Source organism: Theropithecus gelada, chromosome X (genome assembly GCF_003255815.1).
Source record: "Theropithecus gelada isolate Dixy chromosome X, Tgel_1.0, whole genome shotgun sequence".
In the NCBI taxonomy this organism is placed as follows: domain Eukaryota; kingdom Metazoa; phylum Chordata; class Mammalia; order Primates; family Cercopithecidae; genus Theropithecus; species Theropithecus gelada.
In genome coordinates this window covers 149,869,923-149,893,694 of record NC_037689.1, presented here as the reverse complement: position 1 = coordinate 149,893,694, position 23,772 = coordinate 149,869,923, and the positions used below count along the sequence as shown (strand labels likewise).

Below are 23,772 nucleotides of genomic sequence, written 5' to 3'. Positions count from 1 at the left end.
CAAACCTAAAACTACAAAAACCCTGGAAGACAATCTAGAAAATATCATTCTAGACATAGGACCTGGCAAAAATTTCATGATGAAGACATGAAAAGCAATCTCAGGAAATCCAAAAATTGACAAATGGAACCTAATAAAATGAAAGAACTTCTGCACAGCAAAAGAAACTATCAAGGGAGTAGATAGACAATCTACAGAATGGAAGAAAATATGTGTTAAGGTATGCATCCAACAAAGGTCTAATATCCAGCATCTATAAGGAACTTAAACAAATTCACAAGCAAAGAACAACCCAATTAAAAAATAGGCAACAGACATGAACAGACACTCCTCAAAAGAAGACATTTTTTGCGGCAAACAAGCATACGAAAAAATGCTGAACATCACTGATCATTAGAGAAATGCAAATCAAAACCACAATGAGATACCATCTCATATCAATCTGAATGACTATTTTTAAAAAGTCAAATTATAACAGCTGCTGGTGAGGTTGCAGAGAACAGAAGAGAGAGCTCAGAAATAATGCTGCACACCTAAAACTATCTCATACACTGCTGGTGGGAATGTAAATCAGTTCAGCCATTGTGGAAAGCAGTTTGGTGATTTCTCAAATAATTTAAAATGGAATTACTATTTGACCCAGGAATCCCATTATTGGATATATATCCAAAGGAATATAACCCATTCTATCATAAAGACACATGAATGCATATGTTCATTGCAGCACTCTTCATAATAGCAAAGACATGGAACCAATCTAAATACTCAATAAAGTGTATTAGATAAAAGAAATGTGGTACATATACACCATAGAATACTACACAGTCATAAAAAAAGAATGAGATCATGTCATTTGCAGCAACATGGATGCAGCTGGAGGCTATTATCCTGAGCAAACTAACACAGGAACAATAAACTAAATACTATGTGTTCTCACTTATAAGTGGGAGCTGAACATTGAGTACACATGGACATAAAGAAGGGAACAATAAACACCAGGGCCTACTTGAGGGTAGAGTGTGGAAGGAGGGTGAGTATAAGAAAATTACCTGTTGGGTACTATGCTTATTACCTGGGTGACGAAATATCTGTACACCAAACCCTTATGACATACAATTTACCTACATAACAAACCTGCACATGTACTCCCGAAGCTAAAATAAAGCTGAAAAGAAAAAAATTATCACAAAATTAGACTTGGCTAATCATAAAAAACACAAATATTAGGGTTGTCAATCTGTTTGTATTTGCCATAAATAAAGGATCCAATATAATTTTAAAATATAGACTTTGTGCTGACAGTTGTGATACTTAAGAGCTGCTGCTTCTTTTTGATTGTTTGTTTCCATACTTTCTTAATTATGTTTTTGTGTATTGAAAAAAATCCATTACTGCATTATTTTATCCAACCTGAGTAATTTATTCAATTAAACCACCTACATTGGCTGCCACAGCCATTTTAACAATCAACAGTGGTTTATCGACCACTACTTTGTATACATTATGTGCTAGATATAATAGTTCTCAACATTCAGTATTTGTAAGCAAGAAAGCAGGCTCCACATTTGAAGATTATGATTTGGTAGCTCTGGGAATAGTGCCTAAAATGCCCCAGATGATTCTGGTGTAAGGAATCTTTGGGGACACAGTTCCTGTTTTTAAGAAACTAACAGTATAGTTTGGGATATGGGATTCTGGAACTTTAGAATAGCACCTATGAAAAAACCTGTAGAGAGCATATAATCTGATTTTTAAAATTTGTACATGAAGAAACTGAGGCTCAGAAAGGAAAATTGACTTTCTTACAATGAGTTAATAATATACCCAGGTCTAGAACACCAGTTTCTGATTCCCAGTCCTGCATTTTTGATAAAAAGCTACAGAGAGTAATTTCAACTTCATATAATAAATGAATTTCCTATACTCCTGGTTCCTAGTCAAGTATTTTGACCGTTAGCAAATGGAATTATGTATGTGAACAATGTCAAGTTGAACCATTTTGAAACTGACATTTTTCTAGGTCAGAATGATCTAATATCAGCAATTTTCATAATGGGTCAACAAGTAAGTGCCTAAGCAGCAAATGCCAGATCTGACTGCAATTTGTTGAATTTGTCAGGATCCCAGAGAATACAGATGGGACATTTCAATTATTTTAGGAGGATATATTTGCAGAGACTAATCATGAAGTTATGATCTAAGTGGAGGAAAACCACAAGGAATAGAGTGAGAACCTAAGGTGAACAGCACACATATCATGTAAATCAAGCTTTCTTAAGAGGTGCATAGATTTTTGGTGGAGGAAACAGCCAGCCTGAGAAGATTTCACAGGGAGATAGCCAGGGAATTACATGCCCAGTCTTTTCGTCTTCCTCTGATCTTCAGCCAAGGTGGCCAAACTCCAGTTGAAGCAAGAGGCTGATGGCACCTCTAATGTAGTGCATAAAAATTAGCCTTCTAGAAAGGAGAACAGAGTGGAGAATAGTGAAAAGGCAAACGAAATATGCTGCACACAAGGCCGCGTATTTCCACACTACTAATAGAGTAGGGACCATGATTTGGGAGGAATATGACACTATATTAACACGTTGTCTGCATCAACATTATATGGTGGTGGGCCATGGTGACAGCTGATGCAGTGAACTGAAGAGGAGATGACTGGGGAGTTGCTTGTCTCCTTGTCATATCTACAGCCTGACTTGGTTCTACTATCTAAAGGTATCAGTGCTTGTTAGCATCAGTATTCATCTTGAAAATGATTTTCTCAGTTCTCTTAATCTCAGAATAAACTGTCACCTGTGGCAACACATGTACTTACTTTTACTTGGAATATAAGTGTGAAAAGTCCAAACCCTTCCATTTACATGTAATTTCTATTAAAGAATCAATGCATCAATACTCTTAGCATTTGATCATTAAATCTTAAAATTTCAGAACCAGACTTGGGACCTGAGAGGCTGTCAGTTCCTCGGCTCCTATCCTGGGAAAGAATCTCTCCTGCTTTATGGTTGATGATTCACCTACCAGTATGAATCTCTGCAGTGATAAGCTGCATTATTACCACAGGGCATAGCTCCAGGGGTTAGAAAGTGCTTCCCATATTGAGCTGAAGTCCACCTTCTTCAAACACCTTCTAGTTATAGGGCCCTGTAACATTTGCAACATTTGCTTCTTTTTCCACATAGCAGCTTTCAGATATACTCCATGCTTTCTTCTCTGCAGGCTCACTCTCATTCCTTTCAACTATTCTCTTGGCATAATGTGGTTTTCCAGACATTGCTTCAAACTGGACACTTTCCCTAGTTATCTAATTTAGCTATTTTTTTGAAATTCGATTCCTTAACCTTACTTATTCCATTATGTTCATTTAAACTTTATATGCATAGAGTTCTATGTACCAAGCTCTATTCTAAGCTATTAATATATGTTGATTCATATAATCCTTACAACAGACATGAGAGCTAAGTTATGTTATTATTCATTTGCAGATAAAATGTGGAGACAGAGAGAGGTCAGGTAACTTGCAAAGCTCACACAGCTAGAAAATAGAAGAGTTAGGATTGTATATTTAGAAAACCCCATTGTCTCAGCCCAAAATCTCCTTAAGCTGATAAGCAACTTCAGCAAAGTCTCAGGATACAAAGTCATTGTGCAAAAATCATTAGTATTTTTATACACCAATGACAGACAAACAGAGAGCCAAATCGTGAGTGAACCCCCATTCACAATTGCTTCAAAGAGAATAAAATACCTAGGAATTCAACTTACAAGTGCTGTGAAGGACCTCTTCAAGGAGAACTACAAACCACTGCTCAATGAAATAAAAGAGGATACAAACAAATGGAAGAACATTCCACACTCATGGATAGGAAGAATCAATATTGTGAAAATGGCCATACTGCCCAAGGTAATTTATAGATTCAATGCCATCCCCATTAAGCTACCAATGACTTTCTTCACAGAATTGGAAAAAAACTACTTTAAAGTTCATATGGAACCAAAAAAGACCCCACATTGCCAAGACAGTCCTAAGCCAAAAGAACAAAGCAGGAGGCATCACGCTACCTGACTTCAAACTATACTACAAGGCTACAGTAACCAAAACAGCATGGTACTGGTACCAAAACAGAGACGTAGACAAATGGAACAGAACAGAGCCCTCAGAAATAATACCACACATCTAAAACTATCTGATCTTTGACAAACCTGAAAAAAACAAGAAATGGGGAAAGGATTCCCTATTTAATAAATGGTGCTGGGAAAATTGGCTAGCGATAAGTAGAAAGCTGAAAGTGGATCCCTTCCTTACACCATATACAAAAATTAATTCAAGATGGATTAAAGACTTCAATGTTACACCTAAAACCATAAAAACCCTAGAGGAAAACTTAGGCAATACCATTCAGGACATAGGCATGGGTAAGGACTTCATGACTAAAACACCAAAAGCAGTGGCAACAAGAGCCAAAATTGACAAATGGGATCTAATTAAACTAAAGAGCTTCTGCACAGCAAAAGAAACTACCATCAGAGTGAACAGGCAACCTACAGAATGGGAGAAAATTTTTGCAATCTACTCATCTGACAAAGGGCTAATATCCAGAACCTACAAAGAACTCAAACAAATTTACAAGAAAAACAAACAAACAGCCCCATCAAAAAGTGGGCCAAGGATATGAACAGACACTTCTCAAAAGAAGACATTTATGCAGCCAACAGACACATGAAAAAATGCTCATCATCACTGGCCATCAGAGAAATGCAAATCAAAACCACAATGAGATACCATCTCACACCAGTTAGAACGGCGATCATTAAAAAGTCAGGAAAAAAACAGGTGCTGGAGAGGATGTGGAGAAATAAGAACACTTTTACACTGTTGGTGGGACTGTAAACTAGTTGAACCATTGTGGAAGTCAGTGTGGCAATTCCTCAAGGATCTAGAACTAGAACTACCATTAGACCCAGCCATCCCATTGCTGGGGATATACCCAAAGGATTATAAATCATGCTGCTATAAAGACACATAAGCATGTATGTTTTTTGCAGCACTGTTTGCAATAGCAAAGACTTGGAACCAACCCAAATGTCCATCAACAACAGACTGGATTTAGAAAATGTGGCACATATACACCATGGAATAGTATGCAGCCATGAAAAAGGATGAATTCATGTCCTTTATAGGGACATGAATGCAGCTGGAAACCATCATTGTCAGCAAACTCTCACAAGAACAGAAAACCAAACACCACATGTTCTCACTCATAGGTGGGAATTGAACAATGAGAACACTTGGACACGGGAAGGGGAACATCACACACTGGGGCCTGTTGTGGGGTGGGGGGAGGGGTGAGGGATAGCGTTAGGAGATATACCTAACATAAATGACAAGCTAATGGGTGCAGCACACCAACATGACCCACATATACATATGTAACAAACCTGCACGTTGTGCACATGTACCCTAGAACATAAAGTGTAATAATTAAAAAAAAAAAAAAATAGAAGAGTTAGGATTGAAACCCAGAAAGTTTGGCTCCAGAGTCCATGCTATTAATCATTATGATGTATTGCTTTTCCTGAGTTTCGATACTTTTAAGTAAGAATGAGGCACATGTCAATTTCTTTTTTTTTTTAATTTATTATTATACTTTAAGTTCTAGGGTACATGTGCACAATGTGCAGGTTTCTTACATATGTATACATGTGCCATGTTGGTGTGCTGCACTCATTAACTCATCATTTACATTAGGTATATCTCCTAATGCTATCCCTCCCCCCGTCCCCTTCCCACAATAGGCCCCAGTGTGTGATGTTCCCCTTCCTGTGTCCAAGTGATCTCATTGTTCAATTCCCACCTATGAGTGAGAACATGTGGTATTTGGTTTTCTGTTCTTGCGATAGTTTGCTGAGAATGATGGTTTCCAGCTGCATCCATGTCCCTAAAAGGACACAGACTCATCCATTTTTATGGCTGCATAGTATTCCATGGTGTATATGTGCCACATTTTCTTAATCCAGTCTGTCACTGATGGACATTTGGGTTGATTCCAAGTCTTTGCTATTGTGAATAATGCTGCAATAAACATATGTGTGCATGTGTCTTTATAGCAGCATGATTTATAATCTTTTGGGTATATCCCCAGTAATGGGATGGCTGGGTCAAATGGTATTTCTAATTCTAGATCCTTGAGGAATCGTCACACTGTTTTCCACAATGATTGAACTAGTTTACAGTCCCACCAACAGTGTAAAAGTGTTTCTATTTCTCCACATCCTCTCCAGCACCTGTTGTTTCCTGAATTTTAATGATTGCCATTCTAACTGGTGCGAGATGGTATCTCATTGTGGTTTTGATTTGCATTTCTCTAATGGTGAGTGATGGTGAGCATTTTTTCATGTGTCTGTTGGCTGTATGAATGTCTTCTTTTGAGAAGTGTCTGTTCATATCCTTGGCCCACTTTTTGATGGGGTTCTTTGCTTTTTTCTTGTAAATTTGTTTGAGTTCTTTGTAGGTTCTGGATATTAGCCCTTTGTCAGATGAGTAGATTGCAAACATTTTCTCCCATTCTGTAGGTTGCCTGTTCACTCTGATGGTAGTTTCTTTTGCTGTGCAGAAGCTCTTTAGTTTAATGAGATCCCATTTGTCAATTTTGGCTTTTGTTGCCACTGCTTTTGGTGTTTTAGACATGAAGTCCTTACCCATGCCTATGTCCTGAATGGTATTGTCTAGGTTTTCTTCTAGGGTTTTTATGGTTTTAGGTCTAACATTGAAGTCTTTAATCCATCTTGAATTAATTTTCGTGTAAGGAGTAAGGAAAGGATCCAGTTTCAGCTTTCTACTTATGGCTAGCCAATTTTCCCAGCACCATTTATTAAATAGGGAATCCTTTCCCCATTTCTTGTTTTCTTCAGGTTTGTCAAAGATCAGATGGCTGTAGATGTGTGGTATTATTTCTGAGGGCTCTGTTCTGTTCCATTGGTCTCTATCTCTGTTTTGGTACCAGTACCATGCTGTTTTGGTTACTGTAGCCTTGTAGTATAGTTTGAAGTCAGGTAGCATGATGCCTCCAGCTTTGTTCTTTTGGCTTAGGATTGTCTTGGCAATGTGTGTCTTTTTTGGTTCCATATGAACTTTAAAGCAGATTTTTTCCAATTCTGTGAAGAAAGTCATTGGTAGCTTAATGGGGATGGCATTGAATCTATAAATTACCTTGGGTGGTATGGCCATTTTCACAATATTGATTCTTCCTATCCATGAGTGTGGAATGTTCTTCCATTTGTTTGTGTCCTCTTTTATTTCACTGAGCAGTGGTTTGTAGTTCTCCTTGAAGAGGTCCTTTACATTCCTTGTAAGTTGGATTCCTAAGTATTTTATTATCTTTGAAGCAACTGTGAATGGGAGTTCATTCATGATTTGGCTCTCTGTTTGTCTCTTACTGGTGTATAAGAATGCTTGTTATTTTTGCACATTGATTTTGTATCCTGAGACTTTGCTGAAGTTGCTTATCAGCTTAAGGAGATTTTGGGCTGAGACAATGGGGTTTTCTAAATATACAATCATGTCATCTGCACACAGGGACAATTTGACTTCTTTTCCTAACTGTATACCCTTTATTTCTTTCTCTTGCCTGATTGCCCTAGCCAGAACTTCCAACACTATGTTGAATAGGAGTAGTGAGAGAGGGCATCCCTGTCTTGTGCCAGTTTTCAAAGGGAATGCTTCCAGTTTTTGCCCATTCAGTATGATATTGGATGTGGGCTTGTCATAAATAGCTGTTATGATTTTGAGATACGTTCCATCAATACCGAATTTATTGAGAGTTTTTAGCATGAAGGGCTGTTGAATTTTTCAAAGGCCTTTTCTGCATCTATTGAGATAATCATGTGGTTTTTGTCTTTGGTTCTGTTTATATGGTGGATTACGTTTATTGATTTGCATATGTTGAACCAGCCTTGCGTCCCAGGGATGAAGCCCATTTGATCATGGTGGATAAGCTTTTTGATGTGCTGCTGGATTCGGTTTATTAGTATTTTATTGAGGATTTTTGCACTGATGTTCATCAGGGGTATTGGTCTAAAATTCTCTTTTTTTTTTGTATCTCTGCCAGTCTTTGGTATCAGGATGATGTTGGCCTCATTAAATGAGTTAGGGAGGATTCCCTCTTTTTCTATTGATTGGAATAGTTTCAGAAGGTATGGTACCATCTCCTCCTTGTACCTCTGGTAGAATTCGACTGTGAATCCCTCTGGTCCTGGACTTTTTTTCGTTGGTAGGCTATTAATTATTGCCTCAATTTCAGAGCCTGCTATTGGTCTATTCAGGGATTCAACTTCTTCCTGGTTTAGTCTTCAGAGAGTGTAAGTGTCCACGAAATTATCCATTTCTTCTAGGTTTTCTAGTTTATTTGCGTAGAAGTGTTTATAGTATTCTCTGATGGTAGTTTGTATTTCTGTGGGGTCGGTGGTGATATCCCCTTTATCATTTTTTATTGCATCTATTTGATTCTTCTCTCTTTTCTTCTTTATTAGTCTTGCTAGCGGTCTATCAATTTTGTTGATCTTTTCAAAAAACCGTCTCCTGGATTCATTGATTTTTTGGAGGGTTTTTTTTGTCTCTATCTCCTTCAGTTCTGCTCTGATCTTAGTTATTTATCGCCTTTGGCTAGCTATTGAATATGTTTGCTCTTGCTTCTCTAGTTCTTTTAATCGTGATGTTAATGTGTCAATTTTAGATCTTTCCTGCTTTCTCTTGTAGGCATTTAGTGCCATAAATTTCCCTGTACACACTGCTTTAAATGTGTCCCAGAGATTGTGGTATGTTGTATCTTTGTTCTCATTGGTTTCAAAGAACATCTTTATTTCTGCCTTAATTTTGTTATGTACCCAGTAGTCATTCAAGAGCAGGTTGTTCAGTTTCCATGTGTTTGAGCGGTTTTGATTGAGTTTCTTAGTCCTGAGATCTAGTTTGATTGCACTGTTGTCTGAGAGACAGTTTCTTATAATCTGTTCTTTTACATTTTCTGAGGAGTGCTTTACTTCCAACTATGTGGTCAATTTTGGAATAAGTGCAATGTGGTGCTGAGAAGAATGTATATTCTGTTGATGTGGGGTGGAGAATTCTCTAGATGTCTATTAGGTCTGCTTGGTGCAGAGCTGAGTTCAATTCCTGGATATCCTTGTTAATTTTCTGTCTTGTTGATCTGTCTAATGTTGACAGTGGGGTGTTAAAGTCTCCCATTCTTATTGTATGGGCCTCTAGGTTTCCTTGTAAGTCTCTAAGGACTTGCTTTATGAATCTCAGTGCTCCTGTATTGGGTGTATGTATATTTAGGATGGTTAGCTCTTCTTGATGAATTGATCCCTTTACCATTATGCAATGGCCTTCTTTGTCTCTTTTGATCTTTGGTGGTTTAAAGTCTGTTTTATCAGAGAGTAGGATTGCAACCCCTGCTTTTTTTTGTTTTCCATTTGCTTGGTAGATCTTCTTCCATCTCTTTATTTTGAGCCTATGTGTGTCTCTGCATGTGAGATGGGTCTCCTGAATACAGCAAACTGATGGGTCTTGACTCTTTATCCAGTTTGCCAGTCTGTGTCTTTTAATTGGACCATTTAGTCCATTTACATTTAAGGTTAATATTGTTATGTGTGAACTTGATCCTGTCATTATGATATTAGCTGGTTATTTTGCTCATTAGTTGATGCAGTTTCTTCCTAGCATTTTACATACACGAACATTTAGTTACATATAGTAATCTCTCTACCACTGAATTCTTAATATCTCAGCCACATAGCTGGGTAGACCATGTTAAGATGGGGCAAGTGCATTTTTCTTATAGGACCTGTAGAAATAAGAAATATAATTTTATCCTACCATTTTCCCTTTTGAGGTAGAAGTGCAGAATTTGTAACACAGAACAGGGATGGACATGTGAGGCTACAATCAATGATACTTTGTAGGTGATGCTGTGGCTTCCTGTTGCATTATGTCAGGAGGCAAGGTTGTCTCAGTATGGCTGATACTGAATTTTATCACTTGCTTAGGGTGATGACTGTCAGGACTTTCTATTGTAAGGATATCAACCATCAGGATTAATTCAAAGTCTTTGAGCTGGTGGCCAGCTCATTGCTTTGATCGTGGCTGTGGGTATGGGGGTAAAGAACAAATAATAGTAGGGGAGAGAATATTTCTAGTGTTTAGTTTTCTCTTCTTTTGTGTCAAAAAATCTCTTTCCACATAAACAGTGTTATAAATCATTCTCAGCTTGGCCTATTAATACCTGCTTAACCAGAAATGTTGCCGAAATAGTGCCCATGCATTGTCACTATGGTTACAGTCATTCAGATTAATTATGAGAAACAGTACTGCTTACTTTTATCTAGAAAACTAGCTACCCTTTATGGCATTGTTTCAAAGGAAGAATGTACCCCTGCTTCTTTGCAAACTTTGGTTCATGACACATTTTAAGTTGTGATATGTCTGCTTATGGTCACATGGAATCATATCTTTAAGGTCTACTAGCTTATTTTATCATTCACAACATACACTAATTAAATATTTCTCTTTTTTTGTGAAACAGTGGCTTTCAGTTACTAAGATGGCATGAAGGACTTGGTCTTTATTTTCCCAAGTGGTTAGGTGTGTCTGAAGTCAGTACTTCTGTAGTTTTATTACCAGTCCATAGAAGCTATTTCAGAAAAGAACAGCTGTCTTTTTCAGATGGATTTGGCATATTCTAGCCCAAATCAGGTTAGCTCTTCTCTTTTTTTTGTTCTTCAAGGAGCTTCTGTAAAGAGAATGTGTGCTATTGAATTCTAGGTGTTTCTCATTTCCTCCCTAGTATATAACTGACTTCCTTAGTGCTGAATCTTTAATTGAACAGTTCCACTTATAGGAAAGACTGGGCTTGCAAAATGAAAACATGAGGAATATTGGGAAATGGTGAGTAATCTGATTTGCCTGTGATTGCTGGTCAGAAAGAGAAGTAGTAGAATTTGCAACTGTAAAAGTATATTGGGAACAGATTGCAGAAGGCCATGAGTGTCAGGCTTAGGTGTTGGAATTTATTTGGTTAGCTATGAAGAGTTATAAAAGGTTTGTGAGCAATGCAGAGACATAATCTGCTCAGTAATTCCAAATTTTTATTATTTAAAAAAATCTGCTCTTTCCCAGGAGATATGTGGTACAGGAAAAATGCCATCCTTTTAATGAAGTAAATCTCTTTCCTCTTTGGGATGTTGTATGAACTGTGTCAGCAACTCCACATTTGTGCCTCTCCTGCTTTCCCTTAACGTAAACACACCAGTATCCTCAATGAAGGATGCTGGCAGTGACAGCATTAGTTTAATAACTTCATTGAGGATTCTCTAGATGGTCAGTGATCTTGACTTTCTCCTATAGCCTAAAAGATAATGTATTTTAAAGGTTTTTCATTGCATTTTCAGGAGTTTGGGGGGAAGTTAATGAACAGCCTTCATTTACAAAACAATTTTGTATTTATTTATTATCTTATTTACTTGTTTATTTCCAAAGTTTTCTAATGTAGGTTATTGTTATCCCCATTTTACATGTATATCCCCATTTTACATATCCCCATTTTGCATATTTTACATATATTTACAGGCATACCTCATTTGATTGTGCTTCGCTTTATTGTGCTTTGTGGATAGCATGTTTTTTTACAGATTGAAGGTTTGTGGCAGCCCTGTGTTGAGTGAGTCTATTGGTGCCATTTTTCCAACAGCATGTGCCCACTTTGTCCCTTGCTGCATTTTGGTCGTTCTTGCAAATTTTCAAAGTTTTCATTATTTTATCTGTTATGGTGATCTGTGATTGGTGATCTTTGATGTTATTATTTTAATTGTTTTGGGGCACCATGAATTCCACTCATGTAAGACAGTGGACTTAATTGGTAAATATTGTGTTTGCTCTGACTGACTATTCCACTGAAGGGCCATTCCCCTGTCTCTCTCCCTCTCCTTAGGCCTTCCCTCTCCCTGAGATACAACAATATTGAAAATAGGCCAATTAGTAGCCCTACATAGCCTCTAAGTTTTCAAGTGAAATAAAAAGTTACATGGCTCTCACTTTAAATCAAAAGCTAGAAATGATTAAGCTTAGTAAGGAAGGCATGACAAAAGCTGAGATACTCTAAAAGCTAGGCCTTTTGTGGCAAGCAGTTAGCCAAGTTGTCAATGCGAATGAAAGACTTTTGAAGGAAATTAAAAATGTTACTCCAGTGAGCACATAAATGATAAGAAAGTGAAACAGCCTTATTGCGAATATGGAGAAAGTTTTAGTGGATAGAAGATCAAGCCAGACACAACATTCCCTTCAAGCAAAGCCCAATTCAAAGCAATGCTATAACTCTCTTCAGTTCTATGAAGACTGGGAGAGATAAAGAAGCTGCAGAAAAAGTTTGAAGCTAGTGGAGGTTGGTTCATGAGGTTTAAGGAAAGAAGCCATCTCCATAACATAAAATGCAAGGTGAAACACAAGTGCTGATGGAGGAGCTGCAGCAAGTTCTCCAGAAGATCTAGCTACGATAATTGATAAAGGTGGCTACACGAATAACAGATTTTGGTAGATGAAACATCCTTCTATTGGAAGAAGATGTCTTTCAGGACTTTAATAGCTAGAGACAAGAAGTAAATGCCTGACTTTGAAGCTTCAAAGCAGTGGCTGACTCTTTTGTCAGGGGCAAATGCAGTTGGTGACTTTAAGCTGAAGCCCATTGCTCATTTACTATTCTGAAAATCCTAGGACCCTTAAGAATTATGCTAAATCCACTCTCTCTATGCTCTGTAAATGAAATAACAAAGCCTGAATGACAGCACATCTGTTTATAGCATGGTTTACTGAATATTTTAAGCACACTGTTGCAGTCTTCTTTCCAGGAAAAAATACTCCTTTTGAAATGTTATTTTTCAATGACAATGCACCTGGTCACCCAAGAGCTTTGCTTTGATGGAGCTGTGCAAGATGAATGTTTACAATACAACATCCATTCTTCAGCCCACTGATCAAGAAGAAATTTTGACTTTCAAGTTTTATTATTTAAGAAATACATTTCATAAGTTTATAGCTTCCATAGATAGTGATTCTTATGATGGATCCAAGAAAAGTCCATTGAAAACCTGGAAATGATTTACCTTTCTGGATGCCACTAAGAGCATTCATGATTCAGGGGAATAGTCAAAATACAAACATTAACAGGAGTGTGGAAGAAGTTCGTTCCAGTCATCATGGGTGACTTTGAGGGGTTGAAGACTTCAGTGGAGGAAGTAACTGCAGATGTGGTGGAAATAGCAAGAAAACTATAATTAGAAGTGGAGCCTAAAGTTGTGACTGAATTGCTGCAGTCTCATGAAAAATCTTGAAGGGATGAGTTACTTCTTACAAACAAGCAATGAGAGTGGTTTCTTGATATGGAATCTACTCCTAGTGAAGATTCTGTGAATATTGTTGAAATGACAACAAAGGATTTAGAATATTACACAAACTTAGTTGATAAAGCAGTGTCAGGGTTTAAGAGCATTAGCTCCAATTTTGAAAGAAGTTATGCTGTGGGTAAAATGGTACCAAACAGCATCACATGCTGAAGATAAATCCTTTGTGAAAAGAAGAGTCAATTGATGAGGCAAACTTCATTGTCTTATTTTAAGAAATTGCCGCCACAGCTGCCCCAGTCTTTAGCAACCACCACCCTGATTGGTCAGCAGCCGTCCGCACTGAGGCAAAACCTTCTCCTAGCAAGAAGATTATGACTTGTTGAAGCCTGAGATGATCGTTAGCATTTTTAGCAATAAAGTGTTTTTAATTAAGGTATGTAAATTGTTTTCTAGACATAATGCTATTGAACACTTAATAGGGTGCTATACAGTATAAACATAACTTTTATATGCACTGGGAAACCAAAATATTTGTGACTCACTTAATTGTGATATTTGCTTTATTGCAGTGGCCTGGTACCAAACTCACAATATCCCTGAGGTATGCCTGTAGGTCTCACAGTCAGTTAGTGGCAGAGACAGAACTAAATTCCAGTCATTTGATTCTAGTCCTGTGAATTTACCACTGATCCATCTTTAGGGCTAGGAAAATGACTAAACTTGCATAACCTTCAGATAGTATATTAGTAACATCATTTTCATTTTTTAATGGTGAATTATTATTATCATATTTTATCTAACCAGTAGTGGCAAATATGAGGTGCAATGGACATGTTTTAGTGTCACTCTCATTAACTTGATAAGCATATAGCATCAAGCAATTCGTTTCTCTCTTTGGTGTTGGTGTCTTAGGTGTCTCATGTGTAAAATGAAGGGAGAGAATTATACAATCTCTAAGGTTCTCCATAATTCTGACATGCCATGATTCCTTTTTTCCCCAAACTACCTTTGAATTCAAACGTTGCAGTTTAGTTACTGAAGAAGAGTTCTATTTAGGCTGCAGATTAAATCAGCTTCCCCACACAATAATTTAGTGCACATTAGGAGAAAAAAATCAATAATAAAGAATAAAACCATAGAGCAATATATTGAAAATAATTTGGGGATGATATTTAGCATTGATTTTTGTTTATTTATTTATTTTTTTGAGACAGGGTCTTGCTCTGTTGCCCAGGCTGGAGCACAGTAGCGTGATCTCAGCTCACTGCAACCTCCACTTCCTGGGCTCAAGTAATCTTCCAACCTCAGCCTCCCCAGTAAATGGGACTACAGGTGTGCCACCATGTCTAGCTAATTTTTGTGTTTTTGTAGAGACAGGGTTTTGCCATATTGTCCAGACTAGTCACAAGCTAGCATTGCTTTTTGACTTAAAAGTTTTCAACTTTTTGATGAAGAATGATGCTAAGATATCAACAGTCAGCAGGAGGAAATGGAAATGCATTCTCATGGAAGCTAGTATTTCAGTAAGAGAGAAAGCACAGTGTATTGGTCTTATATTCAGGATTTTAAAGAATTAATTTTTCATTTTTGTGGGTACATCATAGGTATATATATTTATGGGGTGCATGAGATGTTTTGATACAGGCATGCAATATGAAATAATCACATCATGGAAAATGTGGTATCCATCACCTCAAGCATTTATCCTTTGTGTTAAAGCAATCCAATTAGTTATTCTAAAATGTACAATTAAATTATTATTACTGATGTCACCCTTTGTACTGTCAAATACTAAGTCTCATTATTTCTTTTTTTTTTCTTTTTTTTTATTATTATACTTTAAGTTCTAGGGTACATGTGCATAACGTGCAGGTTTGTTACATATGTATACTTGTGAAGTCTCATTATTTCTATTATTTTTATACACATTAATCATCCCCACTTTTCCTCAACCACTCCACTATCCTTTCCAACCTCTAGTGACAATGCTTCTACTCTCTATATCCATGAGTTCAATTGTTTTAATTTTTAGCTCCCACAAATAAATGACAACATGCAATTTTTGTCTTTCTGTGCCTGGCTTATTTCACTTAGCATAATGATCTCCAGTTTCATCCACGTTTTGCAAATGACAGGATCTCATTATTTTTATGACTGAATAGCACTCTATGGTGTACATGTATCACATTTTCTTTATCCAGTCATCTGTTATGGATATTTAGGTTGCCTCCAAATCTCACCTATTGTGAACAGTCCTGTGACAAACATGGGTGTGCAGATGCCTCTTTGATATACTGATTTCCTTTCTTTTGGGTATATACCCAGCAGTGGGATTGCTGGTTCATATGGCAGCTCTATTTTTAATATTTTGAGGAACCTCCAAAGTCTTCTCCATAGTGGTTGTGCTAATTTACATTCCCACCAACAATGTATGAGGGTTCCCTTTCCTCTACATTCTCGTCAGCATTTGTTATTTCCTGTCTTTTGGATAGAAGCCATTTTATCTGGGGTGAGATGATATGTTATTGTAGTTGTGATTTGCATTTCTCTGATGATCAGTGATGTTAAGCACCTTTTCATATGCCTGTTTGTCATTTGTGTGTATTCTTTTGAGAAATGTCTATTCAAATATTCTGCCCATTTTTAATTGGATTATTATACTTTTTTCCTACAGATTTCTTTGAGCTCTTTATCTATTCTGGTTATTAATTCTTTGTCAGATGAATAGTTTGCAAATTTTTTCTCCCATTCTGTAGGTTGTCCCTTCAGTTCGTTGATTGCTTCCTTTGCTGTGAAGAAGCTTTGTAATTTGATGTGATCCCATTTGTCCATTTTTGTTATGGTTGCCTGTGCTTGTAGGGTATTGCTCAAGAAATTTTTGCCCAGACCGATGTCCTGGAGATGTTCCCCAAAGTTTTCTTGTAGTAGTCTCATAGTGTGAGGTCTTAGATTTCAGTCTTTTAATCCATTTTGATGTGATTTTTATATATGGCAAAAGATAGGGGTCTAGTTTCATTCTTCTGCATATGGATATCCAGTTTCCCAGCACCATTTATTGAAGAGACTGTCTTTTTCTCCAGTGTATGTTCTTGATATTCAGCAATTTTGGATCAACATTAATATTTTAGCTGTCTCATCACCTCTCAGGGTGATTAAAAATTATGTCCAAGGCTTTAGTATTCTCATCTGCAGATCCATCTAGAAAAGGTAATCTCTGAAGCCTTATATATTTCTTTCTTTCTTTTTTTTTTTCTTTTTTTTTTTTTTTGAGACGGAGTCTCGCTGTGTCGCCCAGGGTGGAATGCAGTGGCCGGATCTCAGCTCACTGCAAGCTCCGCCTCCCGGGTTTTTACGCCATTCTCCTGCCTCAGCCTCCCGAGTAGCCGGGACTACAGGCGCCCACCACCTCGCCCGGCTAGTTTTTTGTATTTTTTAGTAGAGACGGGGTTTCACCGTGTCAGCCAGGATGGTCTCGAACTCCTGACCTCGTGATCCGCCCGTCTCGGCCTCCCAAAGTGCTGGGATTACAGGCTTGAGCCACCGCGCCCGGCCGCCTTATATATTTCCCCTATGATTCTATGAGGATTCTCCTTTCTGCCCCATCTAGTAATTCAAGATTTTTTTTTCATTCAGTTTATGAATCTACTTCCAAGAAACTGAATTAGGCTACCCAGGATCAAGATCTTCCACCGTGAGAGTTAAGGGATAATGAGAAAGGGGTTTGCACGAAATTAGTTGAGCTGCCACAGCCCTTCCCCCTACAGCCCATGTCAGATGGATCTAGACCATTGGTGGCCTGAGCCAGGGGTGGACTGTCACCTGACAATGTACCTGTATTTATCTCCTCAGCATACTGATGTCAGTTTGTTAGTTCTGCATTACAGTTCCCTTCTTTCTTCCCCCTTCCCAATGGAGCATCTGTATCACTTCTTGTGATCTGTCCACTAAACCAGCCAGTCTTGTCTACTGTTGACTAGGTTCCAGTTCCTCTCTGGCCAAAGCTTTCCTTATGGCTTTTGTCTGATGAGGGTGCCAATTGCTTGTTGTTAATATTTATACTTGAATAATGCATTCGAGTGCATAAACCACTAGTCTGATAAAGAGAAAACACACTTTGAATGCTTCTAGATGTGAAGCAGTAAGCCTGATAATTTTAATATATTGTATTTTTTTTAACTTTAATACAACATATGTGTGAAGTTATTTTAATTTTAAAGATCCTAAAGCTATTACTAGGGGTGTTATATGGCTTGCCTAATGTCATACAACGAATAAACTCAAATGCATGTTTCCAGACTCTTTAAGCCTGCTTATTTTTTCCCGTGTGTATCTATTATATAACTTGATTATTTCAACAGCTCCATAAGTTAAGTAGGGGAAGGATTACTTGCTTTGTTTTACTTTATTTTGCTTTCTGCTCTATCATAACACCTCGAACAGTAATAGACACATAGTTAATAAAAATGCATTGGATGATTAAGTGAATTAAATTAGGTTTATAAATTAAGTTCAAACTCACTTGGTTATCAGCTACAGTGTGGCAGTTTAGAGTGAGAACTATTCAAATAAGATGTTTATACACTTCTGTAACTCTCAGGACCTTTTCAGAACAGAAGCCTTGTTCACTGTTAGGGATAAATATTATGGGGAAGACATATTGATGTTTATATTATTCTGTAGCTTTTTCTGAGGATCTTTACAGAACGGGAGCCTTGTTCACTGCTAGGGATAAATATTAGTGGGAAGATGTACTGACTGTCTCCTAAGACTCCTTCTTAACTAGAATCTTGACTTTTATAGCCCTGATTAACTGGATGCTAGGAATAGTTATTATATATGTATTAATGTCAATTTCCTGGGTTCAAGTTAAGAATGAGGAAAAACTGAGACTTAAAGACATACAAGTGCTGGCCGGGCATGGTGGCTCATGCCTGTAATCCCAGAACTTTGGGAGGCCGAGGCAGGCAGATCACGAGGTCAGGAGATCGAGACCATCCTGGCTCACACAGTGAAACCCCGTCTCTACAAAAAATACAAAAAATTAGTCAGGTGTGGTGGCGGGCGCCTGTAGTCCCAGCTACTCGGGAAGCTGAGGCAGGAGAATGGCATGAACCCGGGAGGCGCAGCTTGCAGTGAGCCAAGATCATGCCACTGCACTCCAGCCTGGGTGACAGAGCGAGACTCCATCTAAAAAAAAAAAAAAAAAAAAAAAAAGACATGCAAGTGCTATAAGATGCTTAATGGTAGCTCCAATCACAAATACACCTGGTACTAGGACCCAGGATTTCTAGCTCCTGGTCCTTTACTTGATTCCACACCATGCTTCTTGACCCTTGGCAAAAGCCATATCTTTTACCATATTCCTATTTCCTCTGAACTACCCAGGGCCTTTATTTCTAGTCCTGTCAAACAACACCAAGCTCCTCCTCAAAAAGTGAAAGTATCAGTCACAGTGCCTAAGCCTCATTAGGTGATTAGTAAAGTGCATAGTCTTCAGAAAGACTTACAGAAGTAATCCAAATTGAAGAATCAGGAGGTACCTAAAGGACACTGGAAAGTTAGAGAAGTTGGATCATAGCCTTATGGCTGCCTCTCACTAGCAATATGACTTTGGGGAAATTTGGTTTCTTGTCTGTGCTTGTTTTCCTATGTATAAAATGAGAGCGATTAAGGCATCTCGTAATAGTCTTAAAGTCTGGTAGCTTTAACATTTGATGAACTACTACTGCTTGGTTTCCCTATCTCCATAGGATGAGGGTAGAAGTAGACTATATACAATTCAAGGATCTCTCTGACCCTGTTTTTCTGTGAACTTAAATTTCTCTGGGCTAGAAGTGAGGTAAGTTCTCAGTAACATTTCCCTTCTTTATTTTGATGCCTGTTTAATCATGCAACACAATTTTATCAACCAACTGTATACCGAGAAATGTTCTCAGTGACATTCTGTCTAGAATTTCTGCTTGTGTCTCTTTACTGCTGGGATGGGGCCAGGATATATGCCTGGCAAAGCTCATACCAATGCTAGAGTAAGAGTTCAAGTATTAACCACACTGTCTGCCTCCTACACAAGCAATCATTGTGACAAATATGTAGTAATTGTTATTTTGGTTAAGATATAGGTCTATGTAATTGGCCCAGTCTATTAATTGAAATCTTCTTGAATTAAAATATCTAGTCATGTATTTTTTTTCCTGTTAAGAACTATTATTTTTTTCTTTTCTTTACATTGCCTCAGGCTGTCTCCTAAGCACGCCCCAGATATTCCTGATGACAGCACTGACAACATCACTATCTTCACCAGAATCTTGGATCGTCTTCTGGACGGCTATGACAACCGGCTGCGACCTGGGCTTGGAGGTCAGTCCTTTCAAGATCTTCTTCTTGGCCATTGTTATCTAAAAAGAGTTATAAGGTGCCTTCAGTAGTCTGTTGGCCAATGAGATTAATGTAAAGCTGAATTTCTTCCCTATGAGCACTGAAAATTAGTCATAATCCTTCATTTCAGTAGGTGATTTCTCTGGTCTGATTTCAGAAGATTCTAGATTTTTGCTAGGTGCATATTGAGTAATACACAGATGTTCCATGACTCAGAATGCTTTGACGTATGATTTTTGTCTTTATGATGTGATTTTGGGACATAGCCCAATGGATTTAGACTTATGACATTTCCAATTTATGATGGGTTTATTGGGATGTGGTCTTATAAGTTGAGGAGCATCTCTACCTCAAGGTTAGACAATGCCCATTTCTAGTAACAGAATACCAATACCTGCCTGGATGACTGGTGTAGTCCAGGAAAAGCTGAGAAACATGCCTTTGTTTTCAAAATCCTGAGCATATATCAGCCTGACACTCCAAAAAGGAATAATCTACTGGCTATGTGAGATCTTAGTTGGTTATCAGTTTAGTATAATCAGCAATATGATCACAATAAGGTAAATGTATTATAATATATCAGGGGCTATTATAAATTCACAAAATGTAACCTAATGCTATTTTATAATTTGTAGTCCATATTCAAAATTTTCCAATTATCCCCAAAATGTACTTTATAGAAATTTTCATTGATTTAGGATTCAATCCAGGATTATGCATTGCATTTATTGTTGTGTCTCTTCAGCCTACATTCAGCATTTCTGTGTTTTTTATGACATTGATTAGATCTTCCATATTCATTTTCAAAGTAACACCATAGGAGTTAATTATGTCTTTGTCAGCACATTACTCAAGAAGGGACTTGATGTCTGTTTGCCCCATTACTGGTAGTGCTAATTTAGATGTTTACCAGGTTGCTGCACTCTAAAATTATTATATTTAAAGTTTATAATTAATACGTAATTTGTGGAGAGATGTTCTGACACTATTTTATGCCTTTTCCAGCTTGTACCCAACAGTCTTAGCAACTACAGATTATCTTTGTGAGACTAATAACAATTATAGTGACAAAATGGTGATTTTCTAAGTCTATTATTATTCTACACTTATTAAATTACATTTTATTGTAAGAAAAAAATCTTTTTTTCTCTTTAATTAATTAGCTAATGTCAGTATGAATGGATTCTTGCTTTATTCAATGGATTACAGACATTGATATCATTCATTTCAATAGACTATATTTATTTTGACTAAGATTTTTGCTAGTAATTTCCCATATTCCCTAGTGGTAGCCTATTCCATTTGGCTTCTGTTTCCTTTTAATATGCTCTCATTTTCTGAGTACTTTCTTATTATATGGCATGACAGTATATTCCAGACTTATTTTATACTTTCGATAATCCAACCTTGGAATTAGTCATTTTTCCAAGCATAAGTGGTACCTTTTGTGGGAAATTACATTTATAATCAAATTTCTGGCTGCTAGGTGTCCTCATTACTGCTAGGATCTCATTGCTTCCAGGATTTTTCAGTAGATAGAACTGGGAAAATAGCAAATGCACACACACTCACACGTATATACACACACAGATGTATTGTATATATGTATGTGTATGTGCATGTATGGCAATGAGTTTACACTGATACTACTAATTGCAGTCCAGCAAGTACTTTTAATTGATACATTTACCCATTTGTTTAATCCTACAATATACAAAACTATTTTGAAATTACTATACCCATACTACTACAATAAACACATTAAGTAAAGTTAAAGATATATTTGCAGTTTTTTCATTGTGTTTTGATTTTGGACTAAGGCCATATAACACCTGCTTTTATATAAATAATGGATTAGAGTAGAGCAGTATTGAAGGAAGAGAGACCAGTCACAAATTAATCGCAATTTTCTAGGATGAAAAGAATGACTATGTGAATGCAGAAAATTTGGTGACTGCTTAGATTATGGGGTTAGAAAAAGTGGAGGAGAAAGGGATAACTTCTAGGTTCCTGGCTTGTATGGTTGGGTGGTGCTATTTTCTAAAATGGGGAAAACTGGAGGGAAAATGGTGCAATTTCATTTTGTTTCTTTTGGATTTGGGGTTGGAACAATTAATATGGAAAGAAGAGAAAGAAAGTAAGGACCAGATTTACTCTCTCATCTTAAACAACCACAAAGAAATGAACAAATATATAGTGTTTTACAGAAATCAAACAAAGGCAGCACAGGATATTGATTCCTGAAAGAAAGAAAACAAACAAGGTGAGCTCTGTGATTGCTGATGCTTAACTGACTGGAGAAAATTTTTAGGCTACAGTGCAGGGAGGGGAACCCAAATAGTGTCTGGTGGACTGTTTCAGTTGAGAAGAAGTTGAGAAATTGGGGATGCCAAGGTTATTGATTCATAAGGCAGAGGAGAAGATAGAGCTGCATGGAGAATAAAAAGTTGTGAGGAGAGAGGGAGAGAGAGAGAGAGAGAGAGAGAGGCAGAAATCTGTAGAGGGTGCTTCACAAGTTTTCAGGTATGTACTGCTTACCTCACAACTCAAGGATGAGGAAAAGACCACTGAAAACAGTGGGTAAAACTAAAACATCAGGGTTTGGAATAACTTGTGTTTTCACCAACCAGAGTTTCCACCACTCTACTTGGTGGAAACACTTTTAACACATGGTACATGGGGTAGGGTACTCAGAAGAATATGACCTCAGTGGCATGGCAAAATTATTCCAAGACTAAAGGCTGCTGTAGTCCCACCTGACAAAGGTTAAAATCAAACTTCAAAGACTTTAACTATTTCTAAGTAACTGAACATTATCTCAGAACAAAAATCAAAAAATATTTATAGCAATACAAAAATCTAATATCTAACGGAGTGGAATTCACAATGATTCCAGTCAAAAGTTTCCAGTCAAAAAATTTGAGAAAAATTTCCAGAAAAAATTTCCAGTCAAAAATCACCAAGTATACAAAGAAACAAGAAACTACAAACCAAAAAGGACAGCAACGCTAATAAGCCTGAAGATATAGCAATAATAATTAGCAAAAACAAGACATGGAGAGAAAAAAAAGACTGAAAAATGAAACGGAAATCAGTGCACTGTGGTATAGCTTCATGTAGTCTAATGTAACTGTAATGGTATTATTTGAAGGGGGCAGAAAATATACTTGAAGAAAAACTGGTTTAAAAATTCTGACCTTTTGGGCAAATGACATTAATAGACATTTCTCAAAAGAATATATATAAATGGTTAAGAAACATATGAAAAACTGCTGAACATCACTAATCATCAGGGAAATGCAAATTAAAACCACAATGAGATACTATGTTCCTCCTGCAAGAATGGCCATTATTAAAAAGTCAATAGAGCCAGGCATGGTGGTTCATGCCTGTAATCCCCAAACTTTGGGAGGCTGAGGTGGGCAGATCACGAGGTCAGGAGTTCCAGAGCAGCCTGGCTAATATGATGAAACCCCGTCTCTACTAAAACTACAAAAACTAGCCAGGCATGGTGGGGTGTGCCTGTAGTCCCAGCTACTCGGGAGGTTGAGGCAGGAGAATCACTTGAACCTGGAGACAGAGACTGCAGTGACCCGAAATCATGCCACTGCACTCCAGCCTGGGCAACAGAGTGAGACTCCATCTCAAATAAAATAAAATAAAATAAAAATAAAAACAAAAATAAAAATAAAGTCAGGCTGGGCGTGGTGGCTCATGCCTGTAATCCCAGCACTTTGGGAGGCCGAGGCACGTAAATCACAAAGTCAAGAGATCAAGACCATCCTGGCCAACATGGTGAAACCCCATCTCTACTAAAAATACAAAAACTTAGCTGGGGGTGGTGGTGTATGTCTGTCGTCCCAGCTAGTCAGGAGGCTGAGACAAGAGAATGGCTTGAATCTGGGAGGCAGAGATGGCAGTGAGCTGAGATCACGCCACTGCACTCCAGCCTGGCAGCAGAGCAAGACTCAAAAAAAAAAAAAAAAAAAAAAAAAGTCAATAGAT

At 37.5% G+C, this 23,772-nt stretch overlaps 1 protein-coding gene across 1 annotated transcript in view; it reads left to right on the top strand.

Moving 5' to 3' along the window:
• Nucleotides 1-23,772, top strand: part of GABRA3 (gamma-aminobutyric acid type A receptor alpha3 subunit) — a 288,587-nt gene that overhangs the window by 100,064 nt on the left and 164,751 nt on the right. Inside the window, exon 3 of the mRNA XM_025372543.1 lies at nt 19,628-19,749. Coding sequence (XP_025228328.1) covers nt 19,628-19,749 — 122 coding nt within the window. The remainder of the gene's footprint in view (nt 1-19,627; nt 19,750-23,772) is intronic.